Here is a 19479-nt window from a genome sequence, read left to right as displayed (position 1 = left end):
CAACCAAGTAGTTGACTGAGAAACTTCAGCAAAAAGAATGATGAGTATTTGATATATTTGGTTACAGAGCTAAGATTAAAAAAATAAAGATAGAGTGCTCGCTTCGGCAGCACATATACTAAAAAAAATAAAGATAGAGATGAGCACAGAAGAATCATTAATTGCTATATGCTATAATGACATATGCTATATGTTACATGCAGAAATAAAGTAACCAAAAATAGAGGCGACAAGAGAGGAAAACTAAGCTCATTTATTAATGTATAGGCAATAGATAGGAGATAAAGGATACCATTAAATAATCACAAACTATATAGAAGGTGTTTTAAAAAGTAAGAGCTTAATTAAGAAAGCAAGAGAAGGGCACCTGGGTGGCTCAGTGGGTTGGGCCACTGCCTTCGGCTCGGGTCATGATCTCAGGGTCCTGGGATCGAGTCCCGCATCGAGCTCTCTGCTCAGCAGGGAGCCTGCTTCCCTCTCTCTCTCACTCTGCCTGCCTCTCTGCCTACTTGTGATCTCTCTCTGTCAAATAAATAAATAAAAAAATCTTAAAAAAAAAAAAAAGAAAGAAAGCAAGGGAATAAAGACATTTTAAAAAGGTATACAGAGAGGGGCGCCTGGGTGGCTCAGTGGGTTGGGCCGCTGCCTTCCGCTCGGGTCATGATCGCAGGGTCCTGGAATCGAGCCCGGCATCGGACTCTCTGCTCAGCCAGGAGCCTGCTTCCTTCTCTCTCTCCCTGCCTGCCTCTCTGCCTGCTTGTGATCTCTCTCTGTCAAATAAATAAATAAATAATCTTAAAAAAAAAAAAAAAAAAAGGTATACAGAGAAAAGTAACTAAAAGAACAAAGTATAAAATTTCCTGAATACCAAAAAGGACTTAAAAAATAAAAGAACAAAGGAAATAGGTCATGTAGAAAAAGAAATGCAAAAAATGCAATATGTGAATTAAAATTAAACCAAAAAGCATTAATGTTAAAAGTTCCAATTCAAAATGAAGCTAAAACATTTATGAGGGGCACCTGGGTGGCTCAGCAGGTTAAAGCCTCTACCTTCAGCTCAAGTCATGATCCCAGGGTCCTAGGATCGAGCCCCACGTCAGGCTCGCTGCTCAGCAGGGAGCCTGCTTCCTCCTCTCTCTCTGCCTACTTGTGATCTCTGTCTGTCAAATAGATAAATAAAATATTTTAAAAAATTTATGGGGGTGCCTGGGTGGCTCAGTGGGTTAAAGCCTCTGCCTTCGGCTCAGGTCAGGATTCCAGGGTCCTGGGATCGAGCCCCGCATCGGGCTCTCTGCTCAGCGGGGAGCCTGCTTCCCCCTCTCTCTCTGCCTGCCTCTCTGCCTACTTGTGATCTCTGTCTGTCAAATAAACAAATAAAAAAATCTTTAAAAAAAAATTTATGACTATCTATGTGTCAAATAACATAGCAACTATCTTTATAAAGGAAAAAGTATAAAAGGTGCAAGGAAATTCAGAAACATTAAGGAGACTTCAACACACTATCTCAGTATAAGACAGATCAAGTGGATAAAACACAGGCATACTTCATTTTATTGTGCTTCACTTTACAGATACTGCATTTTTTATAAATTGAAAGTCTGTAGCAATCCTGTGTTGAGCAAGTCCATGAGCACCATTTTCAGACTGCATCTGTTCATTTGATGTCTCTGTGTCAAATTTTGGTAATTCTCACAATATTTCTAACTTGTTCATCATTACTGTATTTGTTGTGGTGATCTGTGATATTATACTGTAATTGTTTGGGGGTGCCACAAACCATGTTCATATAAGACAGCAAACTTACTCAGTAAACACTGTGCTCTGACTGCTCCACTAACCAGCCATTCCCCCATCCCTCTTCCTTCTCCTCAGGCCTCCCTATTTCTTGAGACACAACAATACTGAAATTAGGCCAATTAATAATCATACAATGGCCTCTAAAGTGTCCAAGTGAAAGGAAGAATCATATGACTCTCACTTTAATCAAAAGCTAGAAATTAAGTCTAGGCATGTTGGGGAAGGCATGTTGACAGTCAAGACAGGCTGAAAACTAGGTTTTTTTGTGCCAAACAGCCAAGCTGTGAATACAAAGGAAAAGTTTTGAAGGAAAGTAAAAGTGCTACCCCAGTAAACACATGAATGTTAATAAGAAAGCAATACAGCTGTATTGCTGACATAGAGAAAGTTTTATGGTCTGGATGGAAGATCAGACCAGCTGCAAAATTCCCCTAAGTCAAAAAGCCTAATCCAGCAGAAGGCCCTAATTCTCTTAAATTCTGTGAAGGCTGAGAGAGGTGAGGAAACTACAGAAGAGAAGTCTGAAGCTAGAAGAGACTGAATTGTGAGGTTTAAGGAAAGAAGCCATCTCCGTAACATACAGGTACAAGGTGAAGTAGCAAATGCTGATACAAAGGCTGCAGCAAGTTATCCAGAAGATTAGCTACACTAAACGAGAGATTTTCAACGTACACAAAACAGCCTTCTTCTTTTTTTTTTTTTAAGAATTTATTTACTTATTTGACAGAGAGAGATCACAAGTAGACAGAAAGGCAGGCAGAGAGTGAGAGAGAGGGGAGCAGTCTCCCTGCTGAGCAGAGAGCCCGACGCGGGACTCGATCCCAGGACCCTGAGATCATGACCTGAGCCGAAGGCAGCGGCTTAACCCACTGAGCCACCCAGGCGCCCCACAAAACAGCCTTCTATTTGAAAATGCCATCTAGGACTTTCACAGCTAGAGAGAAGTCAAAGTCTGGCTTTAAAGCTTCAACGGACAGGCTGCCTATTTCAGTAGAGGCTAATGCAGCTAGTGACATTAGTTGAAACCAGTGTTCTGGCCGTTAAGAATTATGCTACAGACAAACTATAAGAGACTCTTAATCTCACAAAATAAACTGAGGGTTGCTAGGGGGAGAGGGGTATGGAGAAGGTGGTTGGGTTTTGGACATTGGGAAGACTATGTGATATGGTGAGGGCTGTGAAGTGTGTAAGCCTGACGATTCACAGACCTGTACCCCTGGGACAAGTACTAGATTATAGGGGCGCCTGGGTGGCTCAGTGGGTTAAGCCGCTGCCTTCGGCTCAGGTCATGATCTCAGGGTCCTGGGATCGAGTCCCACATCGGGATCTCTGCTCAGCAGGGGGCCTGCTTCCCTTCCTCTCTCTCTGCCTGCTTCTCTGTCTACTTGTAATCTCTGTCTGTCAAATAAATAAATAAAATCTTAAAAAAAATACTACATTATATGTTAATGAAAATAATTAATAAAAAAGGATTTAAAAAAAGAATTTTGCTACATCTATTATGCCTGTGCTTTATACATGGATGGTTTACTCAGTATTTTAAGTCCAAGAGCTCTGATGGAGATGCACAACAAGAATAATGATGTTTTCATGCCTGCTAACACAACATCCATTCTGTAGCCCATGAATTAAGGAGAAATTTTTATTTCAAGTCTTATTGTGAAAGAAATACATTTCATAAAACTACAGCTGCCGTAGATAGTGATTCGTCTGAAGGATCTAAAGTGAACTGAAAACCTTCTGGAAAGGATTCACCACTCTAGATGTCATAAAAAAACATTCATGGTTCATGGGAAAAGGTAAAAAATATCAACATTAATGGGAGTTTGGAAAAGTGATTCCAAACCTCATGGGATGACATTGAGGAGCTGAAGATTTCAGCGGAGGAAGCAGAATTGGTAGAATTACCAAGAGAACTAGAATGAGAGCCTGTAGATGTGACTGAATTGCTATGAGCTCATGATCACACTTTAATGAGTAAGAAATTCCTGCTTATGAACGAGCAAAGCAAGTGGCTCCTTGAGATGAAATCTTCTCCTGAAGATGCGGTGAAGACTGCTGAAATTACAACAGAGGATTTAGAATACTACATAAATGCAGCTGATAAAGTGTTTGAAAGGACTTACTCCAACTCTGAAAGAAGTTCTATACTATGGGTAAAATGCTGTCAAACAGCATTGCACGCTACAGAGAAATTGTGAGAAAAAGAATCAATGTGGCACACTTCATTGCTGACTTATGTTCAGAAATTGCCACAGCCACCCCAACCTGCAGCAATCACCCTGATCAGCCATCAACACTAAGGCAGGACCCTCCACCAGCAAAAGACTACAATTCACTGAAAGCTAAGATCGTGGTTAGCATATTTTTAACAAGAAGGTATTTTTAAATTAAAGTTTATACACTGTTTTTTGGGACATACTGCTACTGCACACTTAACAGATTAAGGTGCAGTTTAAATGTAACTTTTATATGCACTGAGAAATAAAAAAATTCATTTGGCTTGCTTTATTGAGTTATTCAATCTACTGTGGTAGTCTAAAACCAAAACCAAGTACTTCTAAGGTATGGCAATATAACCCATATGGAAAAAAAGTCCTTTGAAATCTTCAATAATATTTAACAGTATGAAAGAGATCGTGTCACTAAGAGTCTGAAAACTGGTAGTACAGAATATGAAGAAACAGAACCAAGTAATTTCATAAACTGATTATTCTCTAAAGGGCAAAAGAGAACTTTTTAATCTGGTTATCCACTTGGAAAAACAACAAAAATTGTATCTCTGTCTCAAAACATACAGAATAAACTTCAAATGGGTGAGGGATAAAAATATAAAAAAATGAAACCATACAAGTATTAGGAGAATCCTCTTTATCTAGGGTAGAGAGAAAGGCTTTCTATCTATGACTGATAATTCAGGCACAACGAAAAATAAACTGACTACATAAAAACTAATTTTTTCCTTGATCCCCCCACAAGAAACAATAAAAAAAGTCCACCATAAACAAAAGCAAAAGACAAATGGGGTGGAGCAAAGAAAATATCTGTAACATATATCACAGTTAAGAGCTAAAATCCCTAGTACATAGAACTTGAGGGGAAAATACTAAAACCTGACAGAAAATGTAAGATATAAATAGATGGGGCGCCTGGCTGGCTCAAATGGTGGAGCATGCAACTAATCATCTCGGGGTTGTGAGTTTAAGCCCCATGCTGGGTATAGCAATTACGCATATTAAATAAGTTTTTTTTTTTTTTAAGGAAGAGGAAATGAATAGATGATTCACAAAAATAAAAATTAGGGGGACGCCTGGGTGGCGCAGTTGGTTGGACGACTGCCTTTGGCTCAGGGCGTGATCCTGGAGTCCCGGGATCGAGTCCCACATCGGGCTCCCAGCTCCATGGGGAGTCTGCTTCGCTCTCTGACCTTCTCCTCGCTCATGCTCTCTCTCACTGTCTCTCTCTCTCAAATAAATAAATAAAAAATCTTTAAATAAATAAATAAATAAATAAAAATTAGGGATAAAAATAGTAAATGGGATATTCAACCTCACTTATTAAAAGAGCAAGGTAAATGAAAAGTACAGTGAGATTGTTCCCCCCACACACTGGCAAAAATTTCCAAATAAGACACACTGTGTGGTTGAGACTCTGGGCAAACATACTCACAGTTTGCTTCTGGGAATGCCCATGTTTAACAAAATTACCTATCTGTTTACCTTCTGACCCAGCAATTCCACTTCTAGGAATATACCTTGAAGACACATTCCAATTATGTAAAAATATAGAGGCACATAGTTAGTCACTGAAGCATTCTCTGCAATTGCAAAATTCTGAAAAAAACCCTATTCATTCACACATAGGACAGTGAGTTGAATAAACTACAGTACATTCACACAATGGAGAAATAATCCTATATAGTTATATAGCTGTAAAAAAGAACACGAAAGATCTTTATGAAGTATTGTGAATTTCTAAGATATCCTATAAATTAAAAAAAAGCACCAAAGAATATCTAAAATATGACTCTTAAGGAGAAAAAAAATTATGTTATCTGCTCACTTGTGCAGAAATAAACAAAGAATGGATAAAACATAAACTAACAAAACCTGAGAACAACAGGGAGAAACACTAAAATTTAGGAATATAAACTGAAAAAATAACCTGAACTATATTTCAAATGAAGTCTATAACCACACTGAAGTAAGGCTAAGTGGAGGGAGAAGTAATCTAAATAACTTTTAAACAGAGCTTTTGCACTATATACTCTCTTGGTAACTGTATACAGGCATAAATATATTCTGAAACTGCCTTTATTTTTCTAAAACTGCACAAAGAAGTAAACACATTGTGGATAACTGTGTATGGGAGCTAGGTTCTCATTATTGGGGCAGTTACTTACAAATAAGTAAAAGGGGAGGACAGACTGAACCTTGTGGTGTTGGACTAGAATCAGAGGTGTCAAGGCAAACTCATGGTGTTTTAATACACACACATAAAATACATATTATATATTTGTGTGTGTACATATTATTTATTTTTTAACTCTGTTGGGAGGGACTTAAAAAAAAAAACACCTCACAACCCACTGACCATGTAAACACCTAGTTCCTAGATCTTTATTTCCACTCAATGGAACCAATAATGTTCCTTGGGGAAATGGCTAATTCCAGTATTGCGTCAGGGAAAATACAAGATGAGTGAAAAATTCTGTAGTAACAGAATTTAAGGATACATTGAAAGAACAATGAGGATGATATGACAAAAAGGACAAAGAAGACAATTTAAAGGGCATTCCCACTGGCTAAAATCCGGAACATTTTGAGCTTTGAAATAAATAATGATAGTAAAAAACTAAGGAATACAATCCACTGCATAAAGAAAGAATCATGATCTCACCGTGGTAGGATGGATAGGGGATCAGAGAAAGCTCTTCCTTATCACAGAAAACTAATGAATGTAAACATAATGACAGAATTAGGAAATCACCATTTGGAACTATTATAACAACATTTAATTCTGGTAAGAGTTATCAATGGCTAGCAAAACTACTTAGTAAAGGTTTAAGAAATAATAGGATATTTATATAGTCTCAAACTGTCTTCCTATAAGATACTTATATAATTGGAAATATGTTCCAATTATATATTATATATTGCAATTATATAAGTCTCAGCCAGGCTGAGACTATACAGCTGCTTGGCTCAAGCTCTTAGCTGTCCCTCAAACCTCCATGACTGTCCAAGCTGTGTCCTAAAAAGGTGGGAAATGCCAATATACCTATTTAGGCTCCTGAAGGACTACTAATCACCTACCCTTTCAGCTCCCGGATCCAGGCTAATGGGAAAGCTGACTTTCAGGAACAGCTGGTCAAGTTGCAATATTAGCTATGCAGTCTAACTCCTAACAGAGAAATTGAGAGCTGGCTATTTTTGCTTACTCATTCTGTGCTAAGCTAAAGAAAACAGTTGCTGGGAGTGCTCGTGCAAATAGAACCACCTCTGTTTTGTGTGTTTCTAGAGAATTCATGAATGCCAAGTTCTGTCTGCTGCCAGAACGAGGTGATTTGGGAGCCACTCATTTAGTGTCAACAAGCTCCTTCTAGGGAAAAGCTGGAAACCTGGTTTTATTGTTGGAGCCAGCCAGAGGAAGACTACAGGGGAACTGCCCACTGGTTCTAATGGGCTTTCAGGAGGACTGCAGTCAGCATCTGGATGAAGGCTGATTAGAAGCTAGACCCTCAAGCAGCAGTTGGGAAAATATGCATTTAAATTCTTTATAGGGAAAGAATGCATCTTCCCCCCTGCGCTGAAATCCGGGGGAATATGGATAGCACATGCTCAGTCTTAACGAGTGCTCCTTTTTTCCCTATACTTCTGGGGGACTCGTGAATACAAGCCCTGTTGGCTTTCAGAGCCACGTGATTTAGAAGCCCATCCCTGGGGTGGCAGACTTAAAAGTTGGGGTGCTAGATGTGTGGTCTAAACCCTTCTCTCCTCAGAGAGACCCCAGCATTTGGGCGTTCTCTCCAGATTGTGCCAACAGTGGGGTATATTGCAAGAATGTGCCTCAATGTTTCCTACATATTTTGATGTGGGTATTTTCTCAGTTAGCAGATGTGTAGGATCTTTCAACTAGTTTCTGGATTTCTCTCAGAGAGAAATGCTCCATGTGTAGCTGCATCTTCTGTGCATCCACAGGAGGAAGAAAATTCAGGAGCCTCCTATGTCTCTATCTTCTATTTTGGTGAGCCCCTGCTCTGTTATTCTTCAAGGTGTTCTACTTTGCTAGTAACTCTTCTTACTCTGTAACTTCTCCTTAAGTAAGCATATATATTCCCATAGTTTAATACTACTCATGTGTTGATGATACCAGGAATTTTTTTCTAGCTTCAAATTTACTACTTTAGGTATACAGAGTTGCTTTGCTGGTGGTTTTACTAGGCAATATTCCTTACATGCAACACAATGGAAACTGAAATTCATCCTTCTCCAATAACTGCTTTTTTGAGATTTCAACACCATATGATTAAGAGATAGTGACACAGATATGGAAAATAGAATGCAAGATTGGGATGTGAAAATGGAAAGGAATAAAATGATTTTCAGAGGAAATGAACAGAATCTAGAGCAGCCTTGATTAACAGACTTTGTGAAATGATGGAAATAGTATACATTGTCCATGGGGCTATTTTGCCCTTGAAATGTGGTTAGCACAAATAAGCAAATTAAAATTTTAAATAAACTTTGAATTTAATTTGATTTAAATTTAAAGTCACATATGGTTAGTAGTCACTATCCTGGGTAGCACAGTTCTAGAGTTCATAACATGTTATGTACAATGGCTAATGTATAATAAAAAACTAAGACATATGCACAAACAGGAAAATGGAATCCATAGTCAAGAGGAAAAGATTTCAATAGATATAAACATGGCAATAACCCAGATATTGAATTTAACAGAATTTAAAGTCATTACTTTAAAATAATTATGATAAATATGTTAAAAATCTAAAAGAAAAGACAGATATAATTGATGAAGAAATGTAGATTTCAGGAAAGCTATGGAAACTATGAAAAGAGACCAAATAGAAACTTTAGATTGACAAATACAATATCTGAAAGAGTTAAAGGAGTCTCATAATGGATTTACTGACGTAAATGCAATCCTGTAGAACTTTTTGTGGACAAAGGGTATGCCTTATTTTATGTGCTGTAACTCTATTACAAGTACTCTCCTTAATGGAAATTTCTTTATTTTCTACCAGTAACAGCTATATAAAGATATATGGTTACCTTCAGAGTTGATGAATTCCTCATAATTACTAATTTTCAGGCATAAACAAGACCATAATTTGGCAGGATAAAGAGAAATAATTATAAATGAACAAAATATCCTCCAAGGTTCCTCACAATCCTGAGATTCAAAGACTTTACAAATGACCATGATTAACTTGAAATTTGAACTAAAATACAATTTAGTTACTTTTAAATAATGTAAAGATATATTTCATAAGTCAATCAGAGAAAGACAAGTACCGTATGATCTCACTGATATGAGGAATTTGAGAAGCAAGAGGGGAAAATGAAACAACCAAACCAGAGAGGGAGACAAACCTTAAGAGACTCTTAATCTTAGGAAACAGAGGATTGCTGGGGAGGTGGGGAGTAGGAGAGATGGGGTAGCTGGGTGATGGACATTGGGGAGGGTATGTGGTATGGTGAGTGCTGTGAATTGTGTAAGACTGATGAATCACAGACCTATACCCCTGAAACAAACAATAGATTACATGTTAATTAAAAAAAGATTTTATAATTTGGGATTTAACATTTTTAAAAAAATAATAAATTTTAAAAGATATATTTCTCATAGCAATTTTTAAGCACAAGATGAATTAATATTTACCATGTAAATATATGTATCTTTGCAGTTTTAAAACATAAATATTTTACTAAACATATATCAAATATCAAACAAAATTTAAATTACCCTCTTATCCATTTCATAAGATGAGGCTTCTGTACTTGGCAGAAGGTGGGTAATGGTGGCTATCAGGATCTGTCAGCAAAGAAAAAAAAGTTCAAAATATGTTAAATGATGCATCCTAAAACTTAAATGTTAATGGTGAAGTGATAAAAAAATCTACTAATGAAAGTTTATCCACATTTTTAAATCCTAAATACATTAACACTGTTACTTCAAAGTAATTTTTAATAGGTAAGTTTTTCAAGTATTCTTAACTATCAGTCATTTATAATCCTCATATGTATGGAACCAAAATCATATAAAGTCTGTACACTATAAATGGATTTCTTACAAATTCAACTCATGAATCAATATATTTAAATAGACAAATATGTTCATAGAAAAATGAGAGTATACAGATGAGCAAAACAATTTCTAAAAATCATCTGCAATTCTATCACTCAAGAAATCTATTTTGCTCAATAAATTAGTTACAGAAGGATGTACTTCAAGATAATAAAGGCCATTGACAAACCAATAGCTAACATCATACTCAATGGCAAAAAGCCAAAAGCTTTTCCTCTAAGGTCAGGAGCAAGACAAGGATGCCCACAATTGCTATTTCTATTCAGCGTAATACCTGAAGTCCTAGCATAGCAATTAGGGAAGAAAAAGAATTAAAAGGCATCCAAATCCGAAAAGAAGTAGTAAAATTATTTGTTTGCAGATGACATCATCTCATACTTAGGAAACCCTAAACATTCCACCAAAAAGTGTCAGAATTAATAAATGTATTCAGTCAAGTTTCAGGATTAAAAATTAATATACAAAAATCAGTTGCGTTTCTATATACTACCAATGACCTGTCAGAAAAAGAAATTAAGAAAGATATCCCATTTGCAGTAGCATTAAAATCAATGAAATACTTAGGAATAAATATTAACATGGAGGTAAAAGATCCATACATTGTAAACTATTAAAACACAAATGAATGAAATTGAAGACACAAATAAATGGAAAGACATTCCATGTTATAAATGGGAAGAATATTGTTTGATTGTTCATACTACCCATAGTGATCTAGAGTGTCAATGTAATTTCTATCAACATTCAAATGGCATTTTTCTCAGGAAAACAAAAAATATCCTGAATTTTGTATGGTACCTTAGAAAACCCCAAAGAACCTACAATCTTGAGGAACAACAAAACTAGAGGCATCATACTTCCTGATTTCTAGCTTCATTATAAAGCTACAGTAGTCACAACACAGTACTAACAGTAAGGCACTGACATAAAAACAGGCACACTGACCAGTGGACCAGAATAGAGAGCCTAAAACCTAAACCCACATATTTACGGTCAACTAATCTTTGATAAGAGCACCAAGAATGTACAATAGTAAAAGGACAATATCTTTAATCAACTATAGTGTTAAGAAAACTGGATATCCACATGCAGAAGAATGAAACTGGACCCCTGGTTTTACGCCATTGACAAAAATTAACTTGAAATGAATCAAAGACTTAAATTTAAGACCTAAAACCATAAAACTCCTGGAGGAAAGCAGAGGAAAAATATTCTTGATACTGGTCTTGGCACTGATTTTTTAGCTAAGTCACCAAAAACACAGATAACAGAAGCTCAAATAAATACATGGGACCACATCAAACTAATGAGCATCTGCACAGCAAAGGAAGCAATAAATTGAAAAGGAATGGGAGAAAGTATTTAAAAACCATGTAACTGGATAAGGGGTTAATACATAAAATATATGAAGAACTCAAACTCAATAGTAAAAAAGCAAATAATCCAATTTATAACAGGCAAAGGACCTGAATAAACATTTTTCTAAGGAAGACACTCAAATGGTTAATAGGTATATGAAAAAGTGCTCACCATCACTAATCATGAGGAAAATACAAATCAAAACCACAATGAGATATCACCTTACATCTGTTAGAATGGCTATTATCAAAAAGACAAGAGATAACAGATGTTGGCAAGGAGGTAGAAAAAAGAAAACATATACACCTTGGTGGGAATGTGAACTGGTACAGCCTTTATGGAAAACATCATGGAGGTTCCTCAAAATATTACAAATAGTAACTACCATATGATCAAAAACAAAACAAACAAAAAACCCTACCATAATGATCCAGCAATCCTGCTCCTACGTATATATCTGAAGGAAATCAAATCAGTATCTCTGCACAACATGTTCACTGCAGCATTATTCACAATAGCAAAGATACAGAAACAATGTAAATGTCCTTCAAAGAATAAACGAATTTTTAAAAATATGTGTGTATATACACACAATGGATTATTATTATTTAGCCATAAAAGAGAAATCCTGCCATTTGTGACAACATGGATGAACCTGAAGGGCATTACTATAAGTGAAATAAGCCAGACAGAGAAAGTCAAGTACTATATGTAACAAACTTGTATGTGGAATCTTAAAAAAATAAAAATAAAAATAAAATAAAAAAGAATGCTGCTTTCACATAAACAGAATAGAATAGTGGTGGCCAGGGGCTGGGAGGAGAAGAGGGAAATGGTGAGCTATAGGTCAAAAGGTATACATTTTAAGTTATAACAACATTAAGTTCTAAGGATCTAATGTAAAGCATGGTGACTATATTTAATCATTTACTGAATATCTGGAAGTTGCTAAGAGCAGAGCTAAAGCATTCTCACCATAAACAAACAAATAGTTAACTATGTGAGGTAATGAATGTGTTAATTATCTTGTCCTTGGTAATCATTCCACAATTATCAAATCATAATGTTCTACATTTTAAATACATACAACATTTGTCAACTATTTCTCAATAAAGCTGGGGGGAAAAATAAGGAAATCCACTCTCAGGGTGCCTGGCTGGCTCAGCTGGTAGAACATGCAACTTTTTTTTTTTTTTTTTTTTTTTAAGATTTTATTCATTTATTTGACCGAGATCGCAAGTATGTAGAGATGCAGGCAGAGAGACAGGGGTAAGCAAGCTTCCCGCCAAGCAGAGAGCCTGATGCGGGACTCAATTCCAGGACCCTGAGATCATGACCTGAGCCAAAGGCAGAGGCTTTAACCCACTGAGTCATCCAAGCGTCCAGAACATGTGACTCTCGACCCTGGGGTTGTGAGTTTCAAGCCCCATTCTTACTTAAAAAAAAAAAAAGAGAGAGAGAGAGAAATAAAAAGAAATCTACTCTTGTCTTTCCAGACGTTCCTGTGTGTGTGTGTGTGTGTGTGTGTGTGTGTGTGTAGGTAAATATATGCTTTTTAAAAAAAGATATTTTATAATGTGGCTTTTTAAATAAACATATACTCTGAATAGTATATGAATAAATTTGATACAAAAATAAAAAATAATAAAAAATGATTAAAGAAGGCAAAATATGCACATGTTATTTGCTCTCAAAAATGTCTTGATCTCATTATACTTTTTTATGTACATGTTAAAATATATAGGAGTAAATTTATTATATTTAACAGGGTCATAATAAATGAGAAATACTTACTTGAATAATTTTCAAGGGAGAATCAGGCTGGTAAATCTGAAGTCTAGGTACGTAATGAACCAGCATGTGAAGCATGTTACAAGCTACATGGGCTACTGTTTTATTAGTAAACTGTAATAACAACAACAACAAAATATTCATTAATGCATTAGCTGCTGAAAAACTTTAAATTTCATACGTTTCTTTTTGCGATTTTATGTTTATTAAAATATTAAGATAAATACACAGCTGCAAAACAAAAATTGACAACACATCCTAAAACACAATTAACTTTATTTTTAATTTTGAGTGTCTGTCCCCATTAAAGTTTTTTTCTTTATTTTTTCTCTTACCTGGATTTCTGCAATAGCCTATAAACTGCTAATTTCCTTATCAATCATTTCCCCATTCCAATCTACTTACTTTCAAATTAATCTAAAGAACTGCACTGATGCTGACATTCTCTATGCTTAAAGCTCTTGGATGACTCTTCAGTGGCATAAATTCAAACTTGTTATGTTTAACTCTCTATGACCAAATCTCCCCCACTACCTCACATCTCCTCTTTCCAAAGTCTTCTCTATTACTTAAGTCAAAGTGATCTCAGCTTCCTCTGACCTCAATTAGCATGTTATATGCACCCACTCATTTGGTTCTCTCAGCTTTGTTTTATTACTCTCATTTTAATCCTTTTCTGCCTCATATTAATAATCTCTTGAATCTAGTGTATACAGTTGTATTTTATTCAGAGTGGTATCCCTCACTCTGATTAGCAAACCACCTCAAACACAGTACATACTCAGAAATATTTGTCAAGTAATATTTGTACGTTTTATGTTTAGAAGTCTATATAGATACTGTATTGCAAGTTTTAAGACAAAAATAATATCATGCATACTTTCACAAGCAAAAAATTCAGATTCTCCAAGTAATTAGGTTATTATTTTTTAACAAATCTTACTCTGGTTACAAAGGGAGCATTTAATTTGAATAATAAAGCCAAAACACTAAACAGCTCAAGAATTCAGAAGTATTAAGGATTAAAGAGTAGGTTACAAAAATATCGATTAGGAAAAAATAACCCTATATATGTTGCTAAGTGACATAAAAAGTTGAGATAAAATAGGTTATAACTAGGATATCCTAGTGCTCGCTTCGGCAGCACATATATTAAAAACTAGGATATCCTAAGTTCAAGAGAAGGACCACTCTGAAGGAAAAGGTCAGGATCAAAGAAATAATGTAATATAAAATTAATGAACACATTTCTCAAATGTTTTATTCTATAAGGACACAATATATAATTGACATGTGGAGAAAAATAGTCCTGCATTCTATACTATATTAATATATTCCATGTATATTGGGATAGGTCTTTTTTTTTTTACCTTTAAGGAAACACAAATTACATTCAGAGCTTCCTTGATTTGAGGATGATGAGACTCATGGACTAGTTCTTCACAAATCCAAATACCTAAACTGCACAATGCTACACATCTGCAAAAAAGGCAACCAACATATAAATAGAAGGAGATGAGCCATTAAATGAAATGAAACCACCACCAAAAGCACCACCACAACCAAAATATCCACAACCAACCAATCTAGAATAAACATGCACTGCTTAAGTGAATCAATAAATTTGTTACTCTGTACATTAGCTCTTCTTAAGCAAGGGTAAGGAGGAGGAAAGCAAATGACCCCAACTTAATGCCTGATTTTCAATCATAATTTACTACCAAGCCCACAGGTGGGGATAACACACAGGATCTTTGTAACAAACACATATTAATAAACTGATATTCCCATAAAGCTTCCCAAATATGTAACCTGCTTTCAAAAAAAGAAAGTGATTTTACTGACAGCACAAAATGAACTTAAGCAAAAAAACACGAAGCTGATGGGATAAGCCAAATATTTCTTTCTTTTCTTTCCTTCCTTTTAAATTTTGTTTTGGTTTAAGAGAAGAGGGGAAGCACAGTGGAGAGGGAGACAGAAAATCTTAAGCCAGTTCCATGCCCAGTACGGAGCCTGAGCAGGGGTTCAATCTTGCAACCCTGAGATCGTGACCTGAGCCAAAAATCAAGCGTTTGGATACTTAACTGACTGAGCCACCCAGGTGCCCCTAAATATTATTTTCATAATTCTTATATTTAACACAGCTAGCTACAAATTTGTTGTAAAACAAATTGGCAATACAAATAAAATTCATGTACTTTATAAAGGGTTTCCAACAGGAACAGAACTTAAAGAATTTTTTCTATTTCTTAACATCTTGTGAAACTTCATTTCCTGTTTCAACTGAGTTTCAGCTTGAAGGGAGTTACTTGATAATCAGAATCAGTAAAAATTTCATTAGTGTATTTATGTATAAGCTTCTGATGAAGTACATACCGGTTCCCTCAACTCCTAAAAAAGTCAACTCCTTCTAGTATCATGGTATACTTGGCATGCCCTGATACTGAGATTCTTAAATTAAATTTTGTAGAATGTTAAATTTTAGAATAATTCAATGCAGGAATATCTTTCCTCCTGAACACAGCACATGAGAAATTCTTTCTTAATGCTAATAAATTATTTACTATTAAAACTACCAGGGGGATCTGGGTGGCTCAGTCGGTTAAGCACCTCTCTTCAGCTCAGGTCATGATCTGGAGGTCCTGGGAACAAGCCCTTTGTCAGGCTCCCTGCTCAGTGGGGGGCCCGCTTCTCCTTCTCCTCCCAACTTGTGCCTTCTCTATCTGTCTCTCTCTCTCAAATAAATAAAATCTTTAAAAAAAAAAAAAAAAAGGGAGAATCTGGCCTACCGTGCAGGACCAGAGGGCTCATCTCTTGCCGAGCTTAACACAGTTTTGATTATGAGTTCCTAAAATAAAGGGGAAACATCAGTAATGATTAAGATTTCATTCATTCATTCATTCACTCATTCAAATATTTATTTAATGGCCACTATGGGCCCAGGCACTGTGCCCGGTGCTAGAGATAAACAGTGAAATGAAACAATCTTTATTCTCACGTGCATACTTTGTTAATAGGGTCCAATATTATTCATATAATAATCTAAATTTAAAAAAAACACTAATATGGTCTGAATATTTGTGCCCCCCCAAATTCTTATGCTAAAATCCTAGCCACAAAGATGATGGTATTAGCTGGTGCTTAGGTCATGAGGATGGAGCCCTTATGAAGGAGATTAATGCTCTTATAAAAGAGACTGCCAAAGAACCCAGTTCCTTCCAGTTTGTGAAGACACAGTGAGAAGGTGCCAGCTATGAACCAGTGAGAGGACCCTCATCAGAATGCAACTCTGCTGCAGGCTTGATTTTGGACTTATTAGCCTCCAGAACTATGAGAAATAAATGTCTGTTGTTCATAAGCGACCCAGTTGGTAGTATTTTTTTTTTTTTGGTAGTATTTTGTTACAGCAGCACAAAAAGACTAAAATAAACGATTTCTGAAATTTACAACCAAATATGTATGTTTCAAAAAGAATCTTTTTTCCTGATTAAAAAATTAATAAAAAGCTCACTATAAGAATTAAAACATTTACTTGCTTAAAAGTATGGGCATCTTTTCAAAACTTTGAGAAATATTTATTTAAAAGCAAGCCTCCTCTTTTTTTGATAATTTGTAAAACATTACAATGTTTGAGTTTAGGGGTAAGTGCTAAATAATAGTTAAAATTATATAAATGAATAAAATATTCAAAAGAGAATAAAGAGAAAACAATTATCTAAAGAGAGGATCTTATAGTAAGTTTATGTTTAGCAGGCAGAGAAAGAACACTAGTTTATTAAGGAGTCCTAGAATATTTAGAGAAACAAGTAATAAATCAAGATGGATCTGTGCAACGTAAGTCAAAGTTGAAAAGACTTAGGAAGGTCAGGAATTTCAACATGGGTCAAATACCATAGTGGCTAAGAAGAGGAAAACAAGAATGCCACTAGGCTTGATAATTAAGAATCTATTTGTTTCTTTTCTTAAAAAATCATTATTTCATTCATTCATTCATATATTCACAAAGCATTTATCAGTTACATAGACTGTAAGCTCCTAGGAGGAGTAACTTTTCTACTTATCTCTGCAAACTTAGCATCAAACTCAGTGGCTAGTAATTAAAAGGTAATTTGGACATATCTATTGTTTAAGCTCAAGAGCTTTCTATGCAATAGATCCTGTCTTAAATGCTGGAAAGAAATGGATGGTTAAGATGCAGTACATATTCTCAAGAAGTTTATATTCCAGGGAGGGAGGAAGACTTGTTAACAATTATTAACACAAGATGACATATACAAGGTTCTATGTGAATAAACAGTTAAACTTTGGAAAGTCATAGGAGACTTCACAAAAGGGTCTTAAGTAAACAGGATTTTAACAAATGATCAAGGTCAAAGACTAAGATTATTTGTGTGGGGGTGATTAAGAAAAAAAAGAAGAGGAAAACAGGTCTACATAATAGATGTTTTAAGCAGAAAGAAATGCATTTTCAAAAGCACAAAATTGAAAAACAGCATGGTATGTTCCATGCAGCTATGTGACTGCAGTTTAAAATACACAGAGAGCTGGTTTCAGTGAAAATGTAAAAATTAAATATGACCACTATGGCATGCAATTTTCCCTTAAATCTTCAGTTTTCTGGCTAAGAATAGAATAATCATCATTTTCTTGAGATTTTTGCTTTCTTTATCATTATTAGAATTAGCTTTTATTTTGGAGATACCCCTTCCCCAAAGTTTGTTTTGATTTTTAAAATAATTTAAGCCATTACTATCTATATAATGGCCAGAAGACAATAAGGCAACTCTTAAAAAGAAGATCGTATGTAGTAGCTAGGCTAATCCCTAGAGACCTCAAAACTGCCTAAGCAAATTAAAACTATTACCTATCCCTGACTTCAGGATCTTCTGAAAACAGAAGAAACCAAAGACACTATCTCTGAAGACCAAAACTCAATTTCTATAGTTTTTATTAACTGTTATTACAAATTTGCACTGAGCTATACAATTTTATGTGTAAGTGAAATTCACTTGCTCAACAAATGTTTCTAGAGTAGCAGATGCCAAGCAGTATAGTAAGGTCTGAGGATACAGCAGTAAATAAGACTTTGTGTTACTTGTCTGAAGCATAAATCAAACACTAAACAAGTAATTATATATAATAAATGTCATAAAGAGAAATATGGGTGGTATGAAAGTATATACAGAAATCCAGCAAACTGAAGAAATTTCTTTCAGAGAAGGCAAAAGTTTAAAAATTGATTATCAGCATGACTGTTCAGGAGCTATAATGCTTCAGGTACACAGATTCCCCGCCCCAATTCCAGTTTCCTACAGCAAAACAGAATATTCCATTACATTGTTGGATATATTCACATGTGGAAATAAAGAGAGAGTCAAGTTTGCAGATTTATTGCCATCTCAATCTTAGATGCCTTAGAAGTAGCACAGTACCTGCCTCATGGGATATTTCAATAAATGTTCTGTGAGTGAATGAAAGAATCCTAAGATACTGATATATGAATGGATACGATAATGAGAAAATGTTTCCAAAGAAGTTATCAACACAAAAGACTATAATGCTAATGGACATTCCAGTCTTGTGTCCGAGGGGTATGACTGGTTAATGTTCTTTAACAATTATGTGGATTTCTAAAGAAAAAGAAAGAATACAAATTTTACCATACATTATTACTATAAAATCATTTAAACGCTGAAAATCTGATTTCCTACCTTAACATCTGTAAACTGAGACACAGCAATATCAGGAATGTTGGGATGGAGAGCAGGCAGTTCACAATATAAGTTAGGAAAGCAAACCAAAGATCCCAGAAGAACTTGTGCTTCCACTCTTGGTGCCTAGGTATCAGATTTTTTTAGAAAAAATATAAATACTTTCATTTTAAAGGCAACTCACACATCATAACATACCGTGTTATAACTCATTGGCAGATGACTCAATGTCACTAGATTGTATTTGTCACTATTTAAGGATAAATAAAGTAACTAAGGATAAAAATAATAACTGTCTCTTCAAAAACAGGCACTAGTTTAGATGGTTTTTATGATATTATGCACATGCGAAAAGCACTGCCTATTATACTTACTAAATACAGTCAGAATTTATACTTGGCCTACAGATGAAGGTAACTTTTCATCTTTTTTCCTTAGCTATATTAAGCCATTTCTGAAGTATCAGCACTGAGCATTTCTTTTTCTTCTT

General features: G+C 35.3%; 1 protein-coding gene across 11 annotated transcripts in view; it reads right to left on the bottom strand.

The window, feature by feature from the left end:
- Positions 1 to 19479, bottom strand: part of RALGAPA1 (Ral GTPase activating protein catalytic subunit alpha 1) — a 267907-nt gene that overhangs the window by 109670 nt on the left and 138758 nt on the right. For all 11 annotated transcript variants that reach the window (XM_044232090.1, XM_044232095.1, XM_044232088.1 and 8 more), the window contains 5 exons: positions 18990 to 19115; positions 16068 to 16126; positions 14649 to 14757; positions 13282 to 13392; positions 9787 to 9855 (listed from right to left, as the gene is read on the bottom strand). In XM_044232090.1, coding sequence (XP_044088025.1) covers positions 9787 to 9855; positions 13282 to 13392; positions 14649 to 14757; positions 16068 to 16126; positions 18990 to 19115 — 474 coding nt within the window. The remainder of the gene's footprint in view (positions 1 to 9786; positions 9856 to 13281; positions 13393 to 14648; positions 14758 to 16067; positions 16127 to 18989; positions 19116 to 19479) is intronic.

Source organism: Neovison vison, chromosome 13, assembly GCF_020171115.1.
Source record: "Neovison vison isolate M4711 chromosome 13, ASM_NN_V1, whole genome shotgun sequence".
Lineage (NCBI taxonomy): Eukaryota > Metazoa > Chordata > Mammalia > Carnivora > Mustelidae > Neogale > Neogale vison.
This window is presented reverse-complemented; position numbering and strand designations above follow the sequence as displayed.